A 22,593-nucleotide genomic window follows, 5' to 3' on the forward strand; every position below is an offset into this window, starting at 1 on the left:
ACAGATAAGACATCACAGAGTGTTGCGTTAACATGCACAAGATGCTGTGGCAAAGAGACTGTATCATTGAAGCCTGATGTTTTCAAGAAGAACTTTACAAAGGTTAGATGCCCCAGTCTTAAAAAATAGCCTTTTGCTCTGGTAGCTAGTAAACCACTTTTTCAGAGTGACAGCAAAGGATGTTTGTCTTTGTGGCAGCTCACAAGAGTCCAGCTGATGTGACAGTGTAAGTTATGAACACATTCTGGGATCACAGACCTGGGGAGAAAAATCAAACGGTCCTTACTAGGCAGGGTTGGATGGAAAGATGTCTGTCCTGAGTTCAGCTTAACAGTTATTTTTCTCCTTCCTAGTAGCTGGTGCAGTACTGTGTTTCAGCTTTAGTCTGAGAACAATGCTGACAACACACTGACTTTTTTGGTTGTTGCTAAGTAATGCATACCCTCACCAAGGACTTTTCCGTCTCTCATGCTGTGCCAGTGAGGAGGGGCACAAGAAGCTGGGAGGAAGTAGAGACAGAACACCTGACCCAAACTAGCCAAAGGGGTATTCCATACCACAGCATGTCATGCCCACTATATAATGCGGGGGAGTCACCTGGAGGGCCCAGATCACTGCTCAGGTTGGGCTGGATATCAGTAGGCAGCGGGTGGTGAGCAGTTGTATTGTGCATCACCTGTGTTTGTTGTTTTTTTCCTTTCCCTTCTTAGTTTTATATTCTCTTAGTTCTTTATTTCCCTTATTAGTAGTAGTGGGTTTGTATTATACCTTAGTTACTGGACTGTTCTTATCTCAACTAGTGGGATTTACATTCTTTCAATTCTCCTCCCCATCCTGCCAGGAGCAGGGGGGGAAAGAGGAAGGTGAGCGAACGGCTGTGCAGTTTTGAGTTACTGTCTGGGCTAAACCACAGCAATGTCTATTAAAGAGACTGCTCCCCACCCTCTTTCTTCTCCTGCTGTAATTCCCACGTCTCTCTTGCAGATGGGCTGGCTGCTTTCCGTGCTTTCTTGAAGACGGAGTTCAGTGAGGAAAACTTGGAGTTCTGGCTTGCCTGTGAGGACTTCAAGAAGACCCGCTCAGCAGCCAAGCTGGCCTCAAAGGCTCAGCGGATCTTTGAGGAGTTCATTGATGTGCAGGCTCCTCGAGAGGTGGGTATGCCAGCACCCTGGGCAGGCACAGCATCCCTGTGGCACAAGAAGCAGGTTCACTTCCCCCAACAGGGACTTGCAGGGTGCCGGGGAGCTCTCCCTCTCCTCCCAGAGGTGATGGTGAGGAAAGGATAAGAAGGATGGGAATGCCATCCTTCTGCTATAACTGCCTCTGCTCACCATGACTCATCCCATGGTGAGGGCAGCCACTCTGATGATGCTAAATTAGTCACAGCCAGTGAGTTCACTGGCAACCGCAACCTACATTTCATAACCTCTATGAGCTTCCTAGGAGTATTTCACCTTGCTCCTCTCATTTACTATCAATCCCTGAGCAGGCTATTGGGCTCATTTCTTGCAGGACATTTTGCACAGAAGCATCCCACAAATGACTAACTTGTTGACTCTCTGGGGAAGGGTACTTACCTGCTGACTAACTCCCAACTCAACTAGACCTCCTAAAAGATGGATCAGTAACTCAGCTGAACAAAAAGTGCAGTAACAGCCCGAAGGTTGGAGTTAAGTCCTCTTTCAAGTACTGTCAGTCTATGTGACTGTCAGATCCTGCATCGTGATGTTGGGCTGTGTTACTGTATTCATAACACAGCCAGGAGGGTGATTACTGCACCTGCTCTCTCACGGTGGTCCTCTGGTAGACTGCATGGGTGCTTGTCACAGCACACATGCCTGTGAGGGGATCCCTGTATAAGGGCTCTCTTTACTCCATCTTTGAACTAGAAAGGCTATTGCAAGGCCATGGAGAAGCACCCACAGCAAGGGGATGTGGGTGTCTAGGGACACGCTTCAATCCCCATCACCCTCAGTGAGCATCTTCCTGCTGTTACTCCTGAAGCTGGGTGAGATTTTCAGGATTGCAGGGCTGAATCTGGATTAGAAATGTGAGTGCAGGTTGGATGAGGTCTTTCCTAAAATTTGGTCCTGTTTTCATTATTTTGGCATGCTGGAATGTGAAATGACCCTTAAGTGATACAGAGAGTTAATCTATATAGATGTGATCTGAGCTAAGACAGACAGCTTTACTTTTTAGACGCCTTGAAGACTGGACACTGGGTTAATAACAACAAATAACATATTTTCACCCAAGTTTTATACCATAACCATAACAAATGCTGACTGCTTCAACAGGGAAAGAAAACAGGAAAACTGACATTGTTGGCTTTGCAAACAAACAGCAGTCATAACATGAGGGCGGTTTATTTTACCAAGTCCTCACTTGAGATATTGTAACATGAAGCTGTTACAGGAAAAATCAAACAATCCATAACAATGAAGTTTAAAATTATTTAGTAAGAATGTAGTAATAGTATAAACCCACCTAAAAGTTCAGCCACCCTTATATTGGGCTGTACTGAAGAATAAAGGGACCAGAGAAATCTTGATCAACAGGAGAGAGGTTAGGCTGAGTCAGCATTTTTAGAAGATCTGCTACATAGAATAGAATCATAGAATCATAGAATAGTTAGGGTTGGAAAGGACCTTAAGATCATCAAGTTCCAACCCCCCTGCCATGGGCAGGGACACCTCGCACTAAATCATGTCACCCAAGGCCTCGTCCAACCTGGTCTTGAACACTGCCAGGGATGGAGCATTCACAACCTCCTTGGGCAACCCATTCCAGTGCCTCACCACCCTAACAGGAAAGAATTTCCTCCTTATAGCCAATCTAAACTTCCCCTGTTTAAGTTTGAACCCATTACCCCTTGTCCTATCACTACAGTCCCTAATGAAGAGTCCCTCCCCAGCATTCCTATAGGCCCCCTTCAGATACTGGAAGGCTGCTGTGAGGTCTCCATGCAGCCTTCTCTTCTCCAGGCTGAACAGCCCCAACTTTCTCAGCTGATCTTCATACGGGAGGTGCTCCAGTCCCCTGATCATCCTCGTGGCCCTCCTCTGGACTTGTTCCAACAGTTCCATGTCCTTTTTATGTTGAGGACACCAGAACTGTACAAAATACTCCAGGTGAGGTCTCACGAGAGCAGAATAAAGGGGCCTGCTTAAGAGCCTGAATAAAAGTAATTTGATTTCAGAAGTCCTCAGGTCACTGTAAATCTCATTCAGCTTTTCCAAATTTGGGGCAGGATTTATATGTTGGACTGCTAAACCCCTCAGAGTTCAGCAGGCTGTTTAGGCATGGATGAGAGAGGACGTTAGTTCTGTTACTGCTTTTACAGCCATAGATGAGACAAATGTGCCATTTGAAGGAGGCAAACCGGTCACTCGGTACCAAACTCTCTTCTGCTACTTTTCCCAGGTGAACATAGACTTCCAGACACGGGAGCTGACAAGAAGAAATATGCAGGAGCCCTCCCTCTCTTGCTTTGACCAAGCCCAGGGGAAGGTGCACAGCCTGATGGAGAAAGACTCTTACCCCAGGTTCCTGAGGTCCAAAATTTACACAGACCTGCTGTCTCAAACCCAGAGGAGGCTCAGTTAAAGCAGCGATGGGGCCCTGAGAAACCATGTGCTTCCCACAACAGCGAGAAACCATGTCTAAATGTGAAACTTTTTGGTGTGGGAATGAGAAAAGAGGGAGAAAGGGAAGAAGAGATTCCAGAGTGTGATCCAGATGTGGTATTAGGACTCTTTCTGTGCTTTTTTTTTGGTTAGTGGTAGCACCTTGCAGTTGTTGCCCCTCTAGCACAAACCCATAAACCTTTCTAGTCATGGGGTCATCTGTTGGGAAGTTTCCTTTGAAATTACTATGCTGGTTTGTGTGTAAATAATGCCATTGCACCTTTCCATCCTTCCAGACCTCTCCCTGGCTCTCACCTCTCCCCTGTGTTTGGAAGGGCCCTAAGGGCAGTTGCGAAATGTGTGAAGCCAAGTCCAGTCTGAAGCATTGTCTCCCACGCTGGCTGCTGGGGTCTGAATCCAGGGACCATGAGGAGGGGGAGAGAAGACAAAGGCACATGATTCATGCTGCTTCCCAGAGTGGAAACCATCAATGAACTCAGCTCACCTTCCCATTTTGATTGCACACCTTGTAACACCAGCTGCTATCCTGTCACAGCCCCTTATCTCCCAGGGATGGAGATTAAGAGTTATTTTCCATACAACTGTCAAGGAGCTATTTTTTTTTTTTCATGAGGAATGTATCCCAAAAGCTCTCACTAGACCTGGTCAGGCAAGTCTTCTAGGGAAAATGACTGGTTTTCATTAATAGCATTTATTTGTGCTGTAGTTCAGCCTCAGGACCCCTGTCATCATTCAGACTGTATTGTGCTAGGCACTGCCCCAAAACCTAAGACAAAGAGGTTCCTAGCCACCATTACATTAACAGGCTTGGTGGGTTCTCAAGAATGACCTGCCATTAGGAAAGAGTTGAGAGAAGGACTGTCCCATCTGCCCCATGCTGAGATGTACAAAGAGCACAAGACCTGTCTTCTATGGCAGATAGCATTGTTCATGTAGTATCTGTAGGGAGATACTACATCTGCATAGCAGGGAGAGATAACATGAAAAATCACAATTACATTTTTGTCATTTGCTGATCATTGACTGTAGTTGTTACCTACCAGTTGTCCACTGTGGGTTCAATACCATGTAAAGATCTGCTGAAACAGAGACTTCTCTGCATGGTGCTTGCTTAAAAACAGGACACAGGGAAACATGCAGTGAGCAGGATGAGTGTCTGTGTGTGAAGTGATGTGTGAAGTGTTCTTTGGCCCTTCTCCCATAGCCTGGATAGACAGCTGTGGGAGAAGGCTATGTGCAGATGCCAGTTGTGTAGCACCTCCTCTGTGCTGTGCAATAATACCATCTGAAGGCCCCATTTCTACGGCATTGCTGTTCTAGCTTATCAGATGCCAGATTCTTGCAATATTTTCTAGTGGAGAAGCAGACAGCCTGTCCGTGCATTTGAGCCTACAGACCAGAGGTTTATTTACTTAGTTTTATGAAGGCCTGGAGAGTGACCCCTTGGATCTTTTCCTTCTCAAGCATCCACAGATCAGAGGCTGTAGACCTGCTCTAGTTGAGGGTGGTGGGTAGGTTTGATACATCAGAAAGCTGGTGATACTTAGTGTAATGTGGTGTAAACAAGGTAGAATGAATTCTGAAGTTAAGCATAATGTGTATGGAAGAAGATACAAAAACCTGCTTGGATAGGATATTAAAGCCTGCTTTAGGTAGGAAACAGGTTTTGAGGCTTTTTGTAATGATACTGTGCAGGACATTAGGACAAATAAGTTTAGAAACAAGATAGAGGTGGTAAACATACTTGTTTATTTTGGAGGTGTATTCCTGTGGTTTCTATGACACTAAAGTCTAAGTTCAGTGCAAGTGCAAGATTTATGTCAGTAGGGAAACCTGCTTTTCAGTACCTGCTTGGCCATCTCTAGAATTCTCCAGTTCTTTGGTAGGCAAATACCATCTCCAGTTACCTTGTTCTGAGGACTGGCCAGAAAGAACAGCAGGCTCTGGCATCCTGAGCCAGTGTTCCTGGCTGTCCTCTGCCCCTGCAAGGTAACCTGAGAAGCAGGGTCTGAAGCATGTTGAGAGATGTAGCATTCTGCAGCCATGCTCAATGGCACAACTGAAACTGTTGAGGTACGTGAGGTCCATAATGCCGTGTGTTCAGAGAGACAAAGCTCCAGATCTGGACATTACTTTGAAAATTTCACTGTGGCGGCTCCATGCAAACTTCTTTGCAGGCAATGAGCAAGGTCTGGAAAATGCCCCAGATTTGCCATGATTCATTCAAGGGGTCTACATCATGCAGCAGCTCAACTGGCCACCTGTTCACAGGCCCATAGCTTTATGGCAAACAAGGTACCTTGCAAACAGGTCTAGTGGTACAGGTGTCTGGGGAAACCTGTGCAATGCTTTGGAAGAAGTCAAAGGCAGAAGCAAAGGATATAGAGGCAAGCATCCAGCGGCTGTCCCTGATGATATCTGGACTATAGGAGGTGGAACAGAGTCACATCATTTATACATATAACCTCCTGTTACAGGTGAAAGGAAAAGAGGTGGGCAAACCACCCCACATTGAGGTGAAACAATGCTTGACATGCAAGAGAGGATGCAAAGCCACTGAATGTGAGGAGGGACTAGAAGAACTCACCAAGGAACACTATGTCTGCTACACCTGTATAACACAGGCTGTACTGGGATCTCTCAGGGGTACAGGTTGCTTTGGCTGAAATATTTCCCCCTGAGATACCTCCTGGTGCCAGTTGTAACCAGTGTCAGTGTGACCACGAAATGGCACAGTGACTGGTGATCCAACCACTGCAACACAGCAGCTCAGCTTCCCAATGCTGTGGTGTCAAACAAGTTGTGTTGCAAGGGATGAAGGAAAGGCCCTGCTTTCCTCCATTTCAGCCTCCTCTTGATTGCAGAGAATGCAAAAAGCATTCCAGTGCTGCCCTGGATGTAGGGGACAGCTGCAGCAGGCTTATGCAAGTCACTGCTTTTAAAGAGAAGGCAGAAACATCATGTTAAGTGCTTTATGGCATTCTTAAAGCCACTGATACGTCTTCTGGGTGGGCTTTGACGTTGCTGACCTCTAGTGCCAGCTGATGCATCCCAGAAGAGGTTTTTCAGCAACGTGGGCTTGAGCCACCCATGATGGTGAGGGTCACAGAAAAAGAAGGTGATGAGGAAACAGCAGAAATAAGATATTTGTGTCAAGGAATGAGGAACAGAAACTCAGAAGTGAGGCTTCCCTGATGGCTACAAAGGCTGGTTCTGTTCAGAGTGTGACTTCAGAAGCCCAGGAGGTAACATTTCTCAGCAAGCTCCTCCAGTGTTGGTGCTGTCATCCTTTCAGTTAATGACTGAACTTGTGGAAAAACTTTAAAGTAACCAACATCCTATAAAAACCAAGCTCCCCTCTCTCCCCATCCACCAGAGGAATAGCTTTGAGCAGGTTTATTCAGAGATGCAGTTGCTGAGAGACAGGAACTCTATCATGCTGGCTGATAGAAGTGTTTTTCCCATTAAATTGGTGCCAGATAATATCCTCCATGGCAAATTTCCTATAAGCATAGAGTAGACCAAACGGATTGTCTGATGCACATGAGTCTATCGTCGTTATTTTTGTTGCTTCTCTTACAGTTTGTATTTCTTGAAGGAAAGCAAACTAGTTATTTAAAGTTGGTTTGGTTGGGTGTTTTTTTTTTTAAACCAAGAAATTGGCACCAGCTGCTTCTTTCATGCCAAATGTCAGTCTGAAGTGAATTAAAATAGGCAGCTATAGCTCTTCCCCTTAAACCAGGAGAAATTAAGGAAATAATGACTGAGCCAAAGCTTCAGAAAGCACTGAGTGATGACTAATTCCCTTCAAGGACAAATATCCTATCTTTGATTCATCTCTTAACTGATGTGAACGGGATATTCATGACTTACAAACCCTATTTCCCCTCTCCACAAGCACACACCTCCAACATTTTCTTCCTGTTCCAAGTCATGTCAGTGTATGCCATCACATGAAGAGAGGAAAAATAATTGTTTTGCTCAGCTCTTTTTATTCTGTGTGTTTGCTGGCATGTATCCAGTCAGTTCCCAAGTCCTTTGACAGCAAAAGGGAAGAAGTGTTTAGAGATTGTCTATAAGCTTCAGGTGTTCTTAATTCCAGAAGCAGATGCAGAACCCCAGTCTGCTTTGACTTTCTCCTACTTCGGTCCACCAGCCAGGTTTGGGACAATTTCCATCGCTTTTACTGGACTTGTTAATGTACCAATGGGTTCCTGCCTTCCACGCTGGGAAGGTGTGAAGGGCAAAGTTCTGCTAGTCTAAGCAGGAGGTGGACATAAGTGTGTGTGTCTGCAGGTGTGGGTGGGTGAGAGTGCATGTGACTTCAAGTGTATGTTATTTAGTGTCTCCTACTAGAGAAGCTTTTCCAAGACATAGATGTGCATGTTAAAATAGGACAATTAGGCATAAATAACACAAAAGAAGATTTTTAGCCCAGTGTTGTGTTTGCCTTGTGTGTATGTTTGACTAGTAATAAGAGATGTAAAACTCTGTTAGGCTTCCAGTTACCCATAAGAGCACATGTATCAAACTGAACTGAATGTTCACTGATAGACACAAAACCAAAATGTTTACAGCATTCAGAGCAATAGCAAACCATACCTCATGCCAGTCCTGGAGTGCCTCTCACCCGCTAGTGCAAGCTTTCCCTTCCCTGGGGGCCTCTTGCTTCTCCCTCCAGACTCTTCTCTCCCTTTCAGTCCTGTCTACATGGTCTTCCTTCTTCCTTCCTCTTAGAGTTTACTCCCTGAAGCACTCCTGTTCATGCAAACCTTTCTCTCCGCCAGCACTGTTTGCCTCCATTCATCTGAGCTTGAATCTCACATAACCTCCTCCCATGCCTCCCTGTTTGCATACCCTCCATCCCCATCTATCCCTCCACTCTCCTTTGCCTTTTACTTCCCGAGACACTTGTCTCTGATCTTGCCATCTCTCTCCTACATACCTCCTGCTGTCACTATGAAGCTCCTAATAACTATTCCTTTCCCATTATATAAGAAGAAATTGCTTCACACAGTTTCTACATTATCTTTCATTCCTGGGGCTGCTGTCTTCTTCCTTGATACTGTTTTCTCTGGCATCAAAGCATTATATCACAGAACTGGAATTAAAGTACGTTTTGCTGCTAGACCAGAATGCTTTTCTCTACCACACACCCCTTGGGCTTTGCAGAGGCTTGTCTTGTCCCTGGAATGGTGTCTTCCAGCTATGCTCCATGTGTTGCACTTGTGGCAGGGGCTGACTAGTTGAGACAGCAGCTGCTTCAACAAGGTCAATGCTGTGCTTCCTCTTGGCTTTCTGATGTAAAAAAGAGTGTAAATAAAGGGGTGTGTGTTGTATTTACTTAGTAAAGTCAGTCGTTCTGCTCTGTGCCTCCTCTTGGTTTTACTGGAGGGCTGTATCTCTAATCTGACACTGCAGTAAACTCAACTGGCGTTCAGGGAACTGAGGGCATAGCAAAAGGGGATGAGCTTATAATTGAAAAAAAATAAAATCAACATTTCTGGTAAAAAGGCACAGAAGAAGAAAAGGCAGTGCCTGCCCCTGGAGGGACCTGGCATGTCAGAAAGGTATGGGGACCAAGTGCAGCATGAACTATTTGTCCCCCCAACTCCTAGTTTGCATCTTGTGCTACATGCCCCAGGCTGGGTGTAAAACGTGACAGATGAGAGCTGCTCATCTTTGCATTTACAGCATAGATAATGGTGTTCATCCTAAGATAAATGTCTTCACATTGTTCTATCAGTGCCTGCAGTCACCAGCTAAAAAACAGCAAGGGGAAGGAGGCATCTTGTGTCATGTTTATTTACGCAGACCTCTGTAATGAAGAGATCAGGGTACAAGTACACCCTTGGGTAGATCCCCCTTCCTCAAAAACCATGATTGAAGTATCTTGTCTTCCTATACCCTCTCTCCCGCTTCTTCTACAAGCAACCCAAATCAGACATGCACAGTTCAGACTTTTCTTTAAGCTCTCAGGCACCTCCATCTTTAGTGGGCTGGCAGTGTCCCATCGGCCAGAAGGGGCCCTCAGGCCCAGACTCCAAACCCAACAGCATCAAATAAGGGTGTCTAAGATAATAAAGATGTCTTTTTTCTTAGGAAACATGCTTGTGGGTGGTTCAGAAGAGATTTAGGAGGGCATTACTCCATAGAGTAAACTCAGAGGAGAACCACCAGGTACCTGAGTAAAAAGACCAGCTTTTTTAAGACCTCTAAACCACATTTTAATTTTAATTAGGTCCTGATGCTGTAATTGCCTCCAAAGTGTCTGAGTGCTGCTGGTACTGGTAGATAACAGCAGGAGCTGTTTGAGCAGGACATGTGGGCTGTTTAATCTGATTCCTTCCCATTCAGGGAAAAGGCACTGGCTTGGGTTCAGTTTGACCTTCCCTCTGCATTAGCTGCTTGTTTCTAGGCTCACCTTCCCCTACAAGGCTGGAGAAGCTCCTCAGCCATACCAGATGTCCAACTGGCCATGACATTTCCACTGAGTCTTGTCACCACATTGTAAAGTGTTATTCACCTGTACTGTATAGAGACCACGAGGACGTAATAAAACAGCCTGAGACTACTTGCTCTGTGCCTCAGTGTCTGAGCACATTTTCGTGTCTGAAGAGGAAAGTGGGAACTGCAAGCCTAGGGATGGAGAGCTGTCTCCTAGGAGAATTGTTGAGGAGGAAAAGGATGGGAGAACTTTGTGTCTCCTTGGACCCTGCCCTCATCTTTCTGTGTGCTGGTTTCACCCGTGCAGACATTCTGGATGGGGCAGTGAAGGGATGTGTTAACCCTAAGCAGTCAGCGTTCTCTGTTGAAGCAATTTACGTCTCCCTAAATGTATGGTTTAGGGAGGTAAGTCCAAACTATTGTCAATAGGATATAGACCACTACAAGGAAGAGAAATCTGAACAGACTTCAGGCCTGTGAGTCAGCCAGCAGTAAAGACCGGGGTGAGGGCTGGCAGTGGGATGGGGGCAAACAAGGAATGGGAAAGGCAAGGGCCAGCTCAGCAAGCAGTGAGAGTGCAAATGGGGACCAGAGCACACATGAGCTGCAGAAGTCAGAGCAACTCAGTGAGTCCCAAGGGCCAATTGAGGGAGTCTGGAGGAGCCTGGGCTTGCAGGGGAAGGGGTAGGCAGCAGCTGAGAGCAATCCTGGGTGCTAGAGCAGGAAGGGGAGGCGTTAGCAGGGGCAGAGATTGGAGTGAGGACAGCTGGGGAGGTTGGTTGTGTGTTAGAAAATCGTGTAGAGGGAGATTTGCTGTTGAGTGAGGCTGCAAAAACTCCATGGAGGCTGCTGCCCACCTGGAGAGAGGGCATCAGTGAGGGAGGGTTGGGCCACACAGAACATCTTCCGAGCAGGTCTGGTAAGTGAAGGCAAGCAGTAACGTGGATCTTGCCTGGCCCTGGGTACAACAACAGTACTCCTCATTTGGTGCACAGCCCACTGTCCTTGCCAAAAGGTGAGTGTTCACTGCATGATCTGCACAGGGTTGTGTTTAATAGCAAAATTCAAATGTGCTTGCTTTTCTCTGGAAATTGGTGCAGTGGAATTTATCAGTACCTTTGTCTTCTTTCTACCCCCCTTCTTTTTGCCCTAATTCCCTTCCTTTCTTTTATTGCTTTTTCTTTTCATCTGCTGCTTCTTCTCTCTAAGCCTGTCCCTGAGCCAAAGCAATTTGCATGCATCCAGGGAAGGATCTGCCATTAGTGCTGCTCTGTCTCTCCTCTTAGTTAGGATATATTTAGCTATCGCCTTTCTTGTTTGATTTTGGTTTGGGGTTGTTTTTTTTTTTGCTGTTCAGTGCCTTTAAAGAGCAGGTGCTGGGAACAGAAAAAGAAGATTAAAAATACCTGCTGTCAGATACCTCTCCCTACGCAGATGTGCTCTGGTGCTGTGCAAAGCGAGCACGTGAGCAGAGTGGATAACAGCTGCCCCTTGAAAAGCTCATTTGTAATTCTAATTCTTTTTTATTTCAGTAATCTCTTTCCGCACTGCTACAGATTTCCCGAGCAGTTATTTCCTCTCATGCTTCATGTGAACACAGCGTGTGCTTTTGCTGGGAATCAATTAAAAGCCCCATGGGGTAGGGTGAGGGCTTGTTGTTGCACAGGAGCTGCCGAGCAACAAGCGCTGCTGCCTGTCCTGCAATGCACGGGTGTTATCCAGGGTGGGGAGACGCAGATGGAGCAATGCTTGCCTGCAACCACATGGACATTGGCATCCCACAGCAGCCCCTGACTGTCCCTGTCTCACAAGCTGTGTCCGTAGCCAAGACCCAGCTGCAGTGTGGCTCCCTGGGGAACCCTTGCAAACACTCTGCTGCTGTCACAGTCTCAGCAGTTTCCCCACTACTCTCAGGCACTATTGCCAGCTTCCAAGCAATGCCGCAGTCCTGCCTGCACAGCAATAACCTCTCATCACAGGTAATCCCTTGCCAACACCCCTTTCCCCATCTCTTTTGCCTACACCTCTCCTTACACAAGTAGAGCTTAACAACAGGCTGCTGCATGAGCAGAGCCTTTAGATTTGTCTTTTCTACTACTTCACATTCAGCAGCAAACTGATTTCCTGCAGACAGCCCCAGGGGACTTGTCAGCTTCTGGCATTCTCCACTGAAGCAATACAGGGAGCACACAATGATGCCTTCAGGTTTTACCCATGAGGTTCCCCACCAGTTTAGGATAAATCAGGTGTCAGGCTTCACAGTGAGCTTGCCTGGCCCACATCTGTGATGCAGCAAGATGACAGCACCATCGTTTGGCCTAGCTCCCTGCCCCTCTTCTCTTCCCATCCATTGCTGTACCTTCCCCTTCCTATTCCACTCAAACTATGTAAACATACAAAAATACCTGGTACTAGAAACTCCTCTCAATGCGTGGCTGTGCATTGGGGCACATCTGCAAGGGCACTTTTCACCCTGACACCTGTCCCTCCTTGTTTCCCTGCTACTGCCTCATTTGTTTAGCTTTTGGGGCTGAAAATTTTATTTTCTCATTTTTCAAGGTTGCCCACTCACAGCAACAATACCTGATGCTGAGAGGTTTTGTGTTTTGCTTCTGATGTGGAAGCCATAGCTGTACCTCTGCAAACATTGGTGTACCTGCCCAGTTTCCCTGGTGGAAATGAAACTCTGAGAGGACTGGTCCCCATGGATGGGAGGTGGGCTTCATGCTGGCACAGCTGCAGCATGGTTACAGGAAAGGAGCCGTGTCCCAGGCGTTGCGACACTGATGAGGTTTCATGTTCCAAAACAAGGACTGATAATACAGGCAACTGAGCTGGGGCTGCAGGAGGCTGCTACGCTAAATGAGACAGGAAGCACGTAATTAAATTAGATATAGAGTGGCATAAAGACATCTGAGTACACATACACTGTTGGGCTCAGAGGCTATTGCATAACCCTACTGAAGAGCTCTGTGTTACAAAATGCTGTACCTACTGCATCTCGTGCTGGCAAGATGCTTATCCTTGAACAGCATCTTCCACCCTACCAAAGGGGAAAGTTAAACAACCTGCCCAAGAGAGCAGAGGTTGTACAGGGAGCTGGTGGCTGTAGGAGAGCTGTCACAGGGTCTGTCCTGGCCTTGGCATAGAGGATATTGCTGAACAGCCTGATCTCATTCCTGCACCTAGGCTCAGACCTGTACGCATGGTACTAGCACTGTGTCATGTCCCAGAGCCACACACCAGTTTGAACATCTAAGTGTGGGACTCCATCTTTTCCTATGGCTTTGTGTATCTCTGGCTGAGTAGATGCAGTGCCCTTGACTCCCTCTCACTGAGGTTTTACAGGGGTGTCTATAAAATGGGAGGTTGCAGGGACCAAGCTTGCACCACAGACTTTTCCTCACTTGTGCCTTACCAGCAGCATTGCTTCACCTGAGCCAAGTGCTTCAAAAGCTGTTGCAGATGGGACAAGGTAAAATCATATATGCACTTGCCCAACATGCTTTATTGATATGGAATAAAGCAGTGGGGAGACAAGATCTGAAATAGAGGCTTCAGCAGACTTTAATGCCAAGGCAGAAGTGTTCAGAGTTTCTCCACTCTGGCTCACATCACCCATGCTCCTCTTTCATTGGCTCCAGCTGTTGCTGCCATCCCAGCTGCTAGAAGTTGTCTGTCCTGTGTATCTGTAACATGTGCCCAGCCTCCTGAAGGTTTTCCTCTCAGTATAAGTTTCTTGGGGGATGCCTCAGACATTGGGGAGAATCACCACAGCATCCTGTGACTTTGCTGTCTATAAGTGGGAGAATGGACTTCAGCGTGTGAGCACGATTTTAAAGGCAAAAAGGACACACATGGAGTCCTGCTTAACACCAGGCATGCCCCAAAATGATGAGACAAAACAACACGAGGGCATCACTGAGCACTGCATCTGTGCAGAATGGGTGGGTGGTGGAGATTCAAGTGATGGAGGAGAAGGGATGTTACCACCCCAGGTAGCCAAACGCCACAGCTGGGAGATGAGTGCAAAGGGTATGTGTGTATGGCCAGTGCCAAAATAGCTGAGTGTGAACCTTTCCTGTGGATATCAGGAGCCTGTACCCATGTCAGCATGGCGCTGCTGCTGTGACACCAGTGCTCCCAGCATGGCAGTGAGCTGGGATACACCACCAGTCTTATGTGGCCAAGCACTTCCAAAACCCATGTTAGACCAAGTGATGTCCATGGTGCAAGCCTGATGTTGGCATGGGGGACTTCTTGGCTGTCATGGAGCTCTCTGCTTGTTGCACCACACCTTGTGGTTTGTTGGTGTGCACTGTCTCACACGGGCTTAACTCTTTCTCTTCATCCTTCTGTTCTGCCATTCCAGTCTTTCCCTTCCAATTTTTTCCTCTCCCTTGTTTTTAGCCTCTTTTTTCCATCCTTAGTTCTCATTAGGATCCACCTTTATCAGATGCTTTCCCATGCTTGGCTCTAACTGTCTTTGATGTGCATCCCCTCCCTTTATTTCTTCCCACCCCAGACCAAGCAGAGAGTTTGTGACGAACTGCAACTTCTGCCAGTACATGGGATCAGACATCAGTCCTTATGTATTCCAGCTGTGGACCAGCAGTGTAATCTGGGGGGACAGGAAACACTACACCCTTGTGCTCTATCAGCAGTTCAATGGCAGGTGTACTGCATTACCCTGGGGAGTGCAAACCCTTCCACCAGGCTTTGCACATGCCCTTGGGATGCTGTAAAGCAGCCTGACTCTGATGGGGACCAGCATCCCCCGCTTACACCAGCTGGGGAAAAGCATGCTGCTGCAGTGCCACCAACGCCAGCCCTTGCAGCGCTGGGAGGATCGGAAGTCCTCGTGCCACAGAACGGAGCTGACGAACTGGTGTGAATTACAGCATCTGTCCTGTCCCTCTCACTCTCCCCATCTGCGTACTCACCCGCTGGCAGTTACTCAGCAGGCTCCACATGTCGGTGGAAACCAGCCTGTTTTTTCCTGTTATCGAGGAAGCAGTTATGACTGTGATGCTCAAGGACAAGCCTGGGCCTCCCACTCCCCCTCCCTTAACAGCACAAAAGAAACCTACCTAAGCTGTTATCTTCACTGGGCTCTGCTATAGCAGGTTTTGGTTGGCTGGAGGCTGGAGCGATGCTGGGCCCCCCTCCCAGCTCTCCCACCTCCAACCTGATATAAAGCACAGCTCACTGCTGCTTTTCCAGCCGACAGCACATGACTGGGCGCAGGTGGTGCCACAGCTGCCTGTTGCACACCACTGCCACCACCATAAGGACCCAATGAGTTGCTGGATGCCTGGGTGCCCAGCTTTCAGCATGTGCCAGGGGTTAGCTGCGCTCCCCATCACTTGCCTGGAAAGGTAAGGGCCTTCACCACGCTGCAATTCTGGGATGCAGAGGGTTACTTGGAAAAGATGCACCTAACTTAGAAGTGGCTGGACCAGCATCTGCTGCTGTGGCCATGACGTTTTGGCAGAAACTGGGGTGCAGACTGCAAGGAAACGCAGTGAAGGAAGGCCTGACAGATTTGGTTTGGCTGTATCTGTTCTGCTTCCCAGGAGGGGAATATAGAGGTAAAACACGAAGAGGGAGAGGAGGCTGGATGGGGCTGCCCTGTTTGTGTCCAGGTGTACAAGCACACAAGGGTTGTTTCTCTGGCTGGATTCCTGCAGAACTTGCTTCAAGGTGACAGCAGCAGGACTATTTTCATGAACACAGTCGAAACGTTAAGTGACAAGCTGCTCCTCCTGCCAAACATGGCTACGAAGCCCCATGCTGCCGGCTTGACTTTATGAACGCCTTGGGATGCCTGAATGAGCTGCGGCACACAAATAGCAGCAGGGCCCTGTGCTGCCTGGGGAGGGACCCAAGGGAGAGGAGTCGATTTAGCAGCAGCTCCTACTGTATTGCTGTAAAGACCTCCCGGTAGGGAGGTGCTTCTGTGCCACTACCACAGAGCTGCAGTAACAGGCAGTAGCATCCCAGCCTCTTACAAAGGAGCTCTGGCACAGGAGCATCGTGCTGCTACTGGCCTCGCTGGGTCTCAAAGGCATGGGGTAGGTGGATGGTACCACTGGGGAGCACAGACATCCCCATGGCAAGCTCCTAGTGATGCAGGGGCACCCCCCCAGAAAAGCAGGGGATCATCAGCCCTGCTGCAGCAGCCTTTCAGCAGGGAGATGCTCCTATTCTGCTACGCAGAAAGCAATCACCGTGTTTTCCCAGTGTTTTGAGAGCAGCATAGCACTGCTCGGAGAGGGGGGTGGGAAAAGGGGCCAGGTTAGCTCCAGGAGGATGAGGGGGTCCAGCTGGTTACTCAGCAGCTGCTCCTGTCCCAGAGGAAAAAGCTCAATGTGCTTTATAAATGCATGCGACACTACCTGAGAAGAGAGCAGCAGGAAACAGTCCCCTGGGCTGTATGCACTGCTGAGTGTGGTTGCCAGGGAGCAGAAAAGCAATGGGAGAAGCTTTTATTTCATACATCACAAGGCAAAAAAGCAGCTGAAACTAAGGAGTGAGGGCTGCCCGTCTGAGCTGTGTTGGGTTTGTGGTGTTCAGCCCCTGCAAAGCAGGAGCTGGGCAGCAGTGTCGGGTAGTCCAACAATCCTACTTCTCCTCTTCCTTCCAGAGCCAAGGACCTGAAGACCCGCTTAGGGATCCTGCTTCATAAATCAGACCTGGGACACAGGACTGGCACCTCCAGCAAGCTGCAGCTGGGCTCCAGGCAGAGGTAAGCCAAGCAGTGCCATGTCCTAGCTTCAGCCTGCGAGAGGTCTCTGTGGACCAGGCTGTGCTGGGGGATGCTCCTGCCCATCTGCGCAATGGAGAGAAGAAAGCACAGCTCGCCCTCCCCACAGTCCCACCCTGGCAGGCAGGGAAGGCGGATCGTTTCCGAGCTTCACCAGTTATAAAATCAGACAGGGGAACTGATGCTCCTGCATTAGGCACAGGAGAGCAGGGCCTCAGCAATAGGCAAGAAACCTGGAGGGCTCCCACATTTTCTGGCATCTCATACTAGTGCCTGGGACCCCTGAGGAATGAAGGCAGCATTAAAAACAAAATACTAAATATTGCTGTTGAAGGCGGGGTATCATCTTGCAGAGGAGGCTCTGCTGTGCCAGCAGAAAAGAGCTCTTCTGCATATCCTTTAGAGAAGATATTTGGCCACAGCTGCACTATGGAGCTGAGGTCTGGTGAGCCATCAGGGAAGTTAAAAGAAAGGGAGAAAGGAAAGAGAGCCCACAGGTAATGGATGCTGGATTCTCACTTTGGTTTCCTACTGAGTGCTGCTGCCTCCCTTCTTGCACTGTCTCCTATTAACTGGGCTGCTTGACTGAACTCCTCTCATCCTTCACCATGGGGCAGAAGATGTGTTGTTGGCGGCACAGTGAGCCTTACATCATTTTGTCTTTTTCAGAGATTCTTCACGAGAAGTACTTGAATGGAGGGAGTCCTTCGACCAACTCCTGAAGAGTAAAAGTAAGTAGGATCTTGTGTTCTTCTCTTGGTGAGAGCCAATAGGACAAATATGTTCCTAGTGAGCCGTGGGGTGGCTCTACGCCTGGAGCCAGTGTGTGAGGAAATCTTGTCTCTTCCTCAGAGAAGGTAGTTTAGAAAGAAGCCCTTTTCTTGCCCTGACAGAGCTGATGTATAGGGGTCAGTGCCTGGCTTGTGAAGCTGTACTCTTTTCTTCTGGCTGGGTGCTTTTGGGAGGGCACAAGCGCTGTCTCACAGCCCCTCGCTGCTGCCTCAGGACAAGAGCATCATTGTGGGCATACCATGTACAGCAGTCCTTCAGGGGAAATGTTGTACCATGCCTGATAGTTCCTTTCCCCACACTTAGGAGAAGGAAATGTGTCTGCTTTCCGGAGTCCTCCTTTGCACAGCAATGCAGCCACCTCCCCACAGGCTTTTGTTCCTCAGAAAACTACACTGCTGCCCTCTGTCTGTCTGTCTGTCCATCCTATGCCTCTGGGGATGGCTTTTCCAAAGGGAGAAGGAATTCAGCTGCTTTACTGAGTTACACGTAGCCATTTTCCCCTCCAATATTTGCTATAAGCATGGTGATACACAGGGTTCCTGTAAGGTGCTGTCTCTCTCTCCCCCATGCAGACAGCATCTCCAGATCCAGAGACGGGACTTCTTTTTGAGTCCCACACGTAATCCTTTCCTTACGCTGGGCTGTACAGCAGCTACACAATGGTAGAAGTGCCAAATTTTAATACAAATAAGTTGCCTAGCTTAAAAGCTATTTCACGGCAAGAGAAAGACCTTCCACGGTGCTAGTTTGGGGTTTCACTGTTGGGTTTTTTCCAGTTTTCCTCATGTGCTGTGATGGCTTACCAGCACCTCCAGCTTTGTAACTTAACACTTCCCCCCCAGCCTGGCTCTGAAATCCTTGCTGCAATCACTCTGCCGTACTCCTCAGCATCTTGTTCCCCCTAGATTTCAGCTGAGAAACAAAAATAAAGCCATTGCTGCTTGGTTTGTGCAGGCATGCTGATACGTCAGTGGATTTCTCCATAGGTAGAATTAGCTCTTTTCCGAAGCTGTAAAGAAAATACTCTGAAGCCTCATTACAGAAAGGTCAGATAAATAAAACCAGAGGATTACTTGTGTGTGGGAAAGTATTTTATTGGAGTCTAGAGGCCAATTAGCAGCATCTCAGAGGGTGGAATTTGCCTGGAGGGAAAGGAAGAAATCTGTGGATGTCAAGGTCTGAGCTCCCAGGGGGATGCTCACAGGCAGTGTGGAGTCTGGCTGTCCTCTTCCTACCCCCTGCTGCCCCATTAACTGCTCTTCTGTCCCTCCACAGGTGGAGTGACTGCCTTCCACACCTTCCTGAAGACGGAGTTCAGCGAGGAGAACCTTGACTTCTGGCTGGCATGCGAGGACTTCAAAAAGACCCGATCGAAAACCAAACTGGCTTCCAAGGCCAACAGGATCTTTGAGGAGTTTGTTCAAAATGAGGCACCCAGGGAGGTGAGGGCATTTCCTGCCTTTGCTCTGTGGCATCAAATAGAGTGGGAAAGGAATGAAATATCCTGGTGGGTTTTGTTAAAGTGCTCTCTTTTCAGTGGGAATATGTGCTTACATTCATGAGAGCTTTTGTTTTTAATATCATGTAGTCTACCAATGTGAAAGGATACAAAAGCTTGGGAGCACCTTCACCCTCATCTGAGGATGGAGAAAACAGTTTTTGTCCCCCCATGGGAGGGAAATTAACACCGAGTTAATATTTGTGGACACTGCTTCTTTGCAGGTCAATATTGACCATGAAACCAGAGAGATCACCCGCAAGAACCTCTCAGGTGCCACCTCCGCTTGCTTTAACGAAGCCCAGGCTAAGACCCGCACTTTGATGGAGAAGGACTCCTACCCCCGATTCCTGAAGTCCGCCTCTTACCAGGACATGACCAAGCAGGCCACCAGCCGTGGCATCAGCAAGCGGTCACATACCTGACCCGTGCCCAAATTTGCCGTGGGGGGACAAGCTGGGGGACCAGGCAGAGACTGAGAGACAGTTTGTGAGGGCTGAGGTCTGTGCAGTGGTGTTTTGGCTGAAGTCCTGTCAATTTAGCAGGAACCCCAAGACCTCAAGCGCTCTCTGCTTCCCACTGAACTCCTGGGAAAACTGGTCCTCCCTCCCTGAAGCAGCAGAGTGGGTGGGAACCCCATGTCCCTGCTTGCAGCATGGCTGGAGACTGGCACCACCACAGGATCAGACAGAAATCAGATTTGAGTTGCAAGCCCAGGAAAAGGACATGGGATTCCCTGTAGCATCTGTAACCAGCGAGCTCCCACCTTTTCTCAGCACCCTGATTCTGATCTGCAGCACCAGCTGCTGGCTGCAGGGCCAGCACAGAAGCCTGCAGCTCTTGCAGTGCTCGGGACAACCACCCCAGACCTGCTCACAGGGCTCACCCTGTGAGGGAAGGGCCAGAATAAAAATCCAAAGACTACATGGCATTTTCAGCTGGAGGGAGCCCTTCTCCTGATCCTGGGATCCTTCTGCCGTTTCCTATGCATGCTCTGCATCAAAGCTTTACACCTTCTTCCATACAGCATATCCCTAGCGGTGATGTTTTAATCCTTCGCTTAAGCTGTGTGACCTTTAGGTTGCACAAATCTTAGGTCACATGCAGAAGTTTTTACTACTATTATTGTTATTTATTTTATCATTATTATTATATATATATATTTGTTAGAAGAGCACTGCTGAAAGCATACATGTCCCTTGCTCTGAGGAGTTTCTAAATGAAATTATATTAGATATTGTAGTACTTAGCATGTCTCTCATTACTTCTGTATAATAACTTAAGATTGATGACCAGACAGATATGTAACATGACCGTGGAACTAGGGACACAAACAGCAGCAGCAAGAGTTGCAGTCCAGCGAGGCTGCTAGAGGAGTCTAAGGTGGCAGGTATCCTGTGAGTATGAAGGACAACTGATGGCAGTAAAAGGATGCTTTGCAATCAGTGTTGTTTCCTTTCTCCTCTCAGCTTGTCCTGGACAGATTAGCAATGTAAAACAGGCACTTTGGTGAGTGATCCTACTGAAAACTTATATTTTTATTTTTTTTTACACATTTTTCCCCTGGTTTAAAATTCAGCTTGGTGTTCCCTTGCCAGTGAAACCATTCTGCAGCCACAGCACTTTACCAGAAACCCAGGGAGCCAAGTGAAACAGCAATGCATGCTGTGAATTTAGTGTCTCAGGGCACTGCAGGATATTTTAGCAGCTCAGACTTGTGGGGTGAGCTTTTCAGAAAGCCCTTCTAAGCAGGGATTTCTGGGTTCTGCAGCTGCTCTGGAAAGCTGTTGATCCCATTTGCCAGCAATGGTGCCAGAAAGAGACTTGGGTGGGTGATGGGGAGCTCACCAGTATCCCATGCTGGGTCATGAGGAACATGCTACCAGCATAGTTTCAAACTGAGACAGCCTGGGGCTGCCACATGTGCCTCCATTTATCTTTAAAGACCAAACCTGGAGGCCCTTATCTTGCTGGTACTCACTACTTGCCAAGGAAACCATCTTTCACCCACCCCTTCAAACTTTCGCTGGAGCACAGGATAACTCTGGCTTTTCACAGCTGTTTGAGCAGAGCAAGGGACGGAGGACCAGTTTGGGATGTTATTCTGAGTCCTTTTCCACTTTCCCCATTCTGGTTCTACCTCTGAGCTTCAGTGGGTCCTGACTGGGTTTACAGGGAGTTTTTAGCTGCTTTCTTATTTATTATTTATTTTTACAACTGGAACCAGCTTTGTTGTGTTACTGAAATGAAAGACGCACAATGGTCCATTTTCATTACTGACATAATATTGTCATTATAAAATAAAATATAAAAAGGAAAATACTGTGACAACACACTTTATTTTATTTGGTAGTAGGTTTTCAATTAATTTTTACATTGTAATTTTGGATGACTTGCAAAGAATGCTAAGGAAAGCTGATTGTGTTGGATGGCTCAAGGTGCATTCACAGTCGCTTTAGAAGTTGCAGTGTCAGGAACAGGAAAGAAAGGGGAAGACTTGTGAAGAGTAAAGCTTCAAGGTATTTGGCTTACTTAAGAGAACTGAACAGCTCACAGCAAGAATGGAAGCAGAGATTAAGTTTTTAGTATATTAATCGCTAGGGTGTTCAGTACTGTTCGTTTTGCTCACCATTTTCTGAGCACTTTACAGGACTGCAGATCCTAATACCTATTTAGTATCAGTAAGACACCATTGTCTGAAAAGCATAGGAGGATTCAAATGAGGGCTGCTATCTGCAAAAACTGCTTTTGGGTCAGTGTCATAAATAATATTTGATTTTTATCAATAACTCAGCTGATGACTGAATTCATTTACAAGGGACAAAGTATCTGGTATTGAAGTGGTTATTAGAAGACATCTTACCTCTATTGCAGTGCTGCTCCTGAGGTCTGAGCAGTCCCCTGTGTCCCTATGGGAGCTTTAGGGAGGGGAGAGGGGTGCATGGTATGCGGAACTCCAGGGACTGCGGGATCACTGCAGGGCTTCCTGTGGCAAGAGCATTGCAGAGAGGGGAGCATTCAAGTGTGGCTCAGAGATGCTAATGCTCTGAATAAAAACAGAACATATTTTTATGTTATCTTCTTATTGTGTGTTTTGAAAGCCAGCATTAACTAGCCTGTGTCAGTGGAGGAGGAGAGTGGGAAGAGCTAGCATCACAGGTGTCTGTAATTCAGGAGCACTTAGGTCACAAGGTATGACTGCTAGCACAAGCCAGCCTCTGCCATTAAAAAGCCATTTTACAAGCAACTGCATCTATAATGAAGCCTTATGTCTCTTCTAATGCAGCCATGCAGAGTCCAAGGTTCATCATTCACTGTAAGATACAGTGTCTCATCTCCATCCCCATTCCCTGTAGTTGTCATCCACCCAACTGGAGGAAGGCAGTATAAACTTTCTCTTACCCTTTATTCACTATTCATTAGACATGGCCCTGTCTTACAAG

General features: G+C 47.5%; 2 protein-coding genes across 17 annotated transcripts in view; both read left to right on the forward strand.

The window, feature by feature from the left end:
* Positions 1-4,736, forward strand: part of LOC133207997 (regulator of G-protein signaling 8) — a 28,855-nt gene extending 24,119 nt beyond the window's left edge. For all 14 annotated transcript variants that reach the window (XM_061345538.1, XM_061345539.1, XM_061345540.1 and 11 more), the window contains 2 exons: positions 985-1,151; positions 3,424-4,736. In XM_061345538.1, the coding sequence (XP_061201522.1) occupies positions 985-1,151; positions 3,424-3,606 (350 nt within the window). In that variant the 3' untranslated portion in view covers positions 3,607-4,736. The remainder of the gene's footprint in view (positions 1-984; positions 1,152-3,423) is intronic.
* An 8,969-nt stretch (positions 4,737-13,705) lies between these two features.
* Positions 13,706-22,214, forward strand: LOC133207998 (regulator of G-protein signaling 16-like). 3 transcript variants are annotated; one of them, XM_061345552.1, is made up of 5 exons: positions 13,706-15,472; positions 16,741-16,842; positions 17,530-17,591; positions 18,928-19,094; positions 19,375-22,214. In XM_061345552.1, exons 1-5 carry the CDS (start codon positions 15,393-15,395, stop codon positions 19,573-19,575), a joined length of 612 nt encoding a protein of 203 aa, XP_061201536.1. In that variant the 5' UTR covers positions 13,706-15,392; the 3' UTR covers positions 19,576-22,214. The 3 variants fall into 3 exon arrangements, with proteins under 3 accessions (XP_061201536.1, XP_061201537.1, XP_061201538.1); XM_061345553.1 differs by lacking the exon at positions 13,706-15,472 and adding an exon at positions 15,985-16,168; XM_061345554.1 differs by lacking the exons at positions 13,706-15,472; positions 16,741-16,842 and adding an exon at positions 16,976-17,357.
* Positions 22,215-22,593: the final 379 nt, after the last annotated feature.

This window comes from Neopsephotus bourkii, unplaced genomic scaffold (genome assembly GCF_033783945.1).
Source record: "Neopsephotus bourkii isolate Nb327-2 ecotype Australia unplaced genomic scaffold, CSIRO-AGI_Nbou_v1 NB_234, whole genome shotgun sequence".
Taxonomy (NCBI): domain Eukaryota; kingdom Metazoa; phylum Chordata; class Aves; order Psittaciformes; family Psittacidae; genus Neopsephotus; species Neopsephotus bourkii.

Bases quoted from the DNA above. Each gene is read 5' to 3' on its own strand.
- LOC133207998 (XM_061345552.1), top strand. From the start codon at position 15,393: ATGAGTTGCTGGATGCCTGGGTGCCCAGCTTTCAGCATGTGCCAGGGG. The intron at 15,473-16,740 runs GTAAGGGCCTTC...TCTTCCTTCCAG, and splicing joins CCCATCACTTGCCTGGAAAG to AGCCAAGGACCTGAAGACCC. The intron at 19,095-19,374 runs GTGAGGGCATTT...GCTTCTTTGCAG, and splicing joins AAAATGAGGCACCCAGGGAG to GTCAATATTGACCATGAAAC.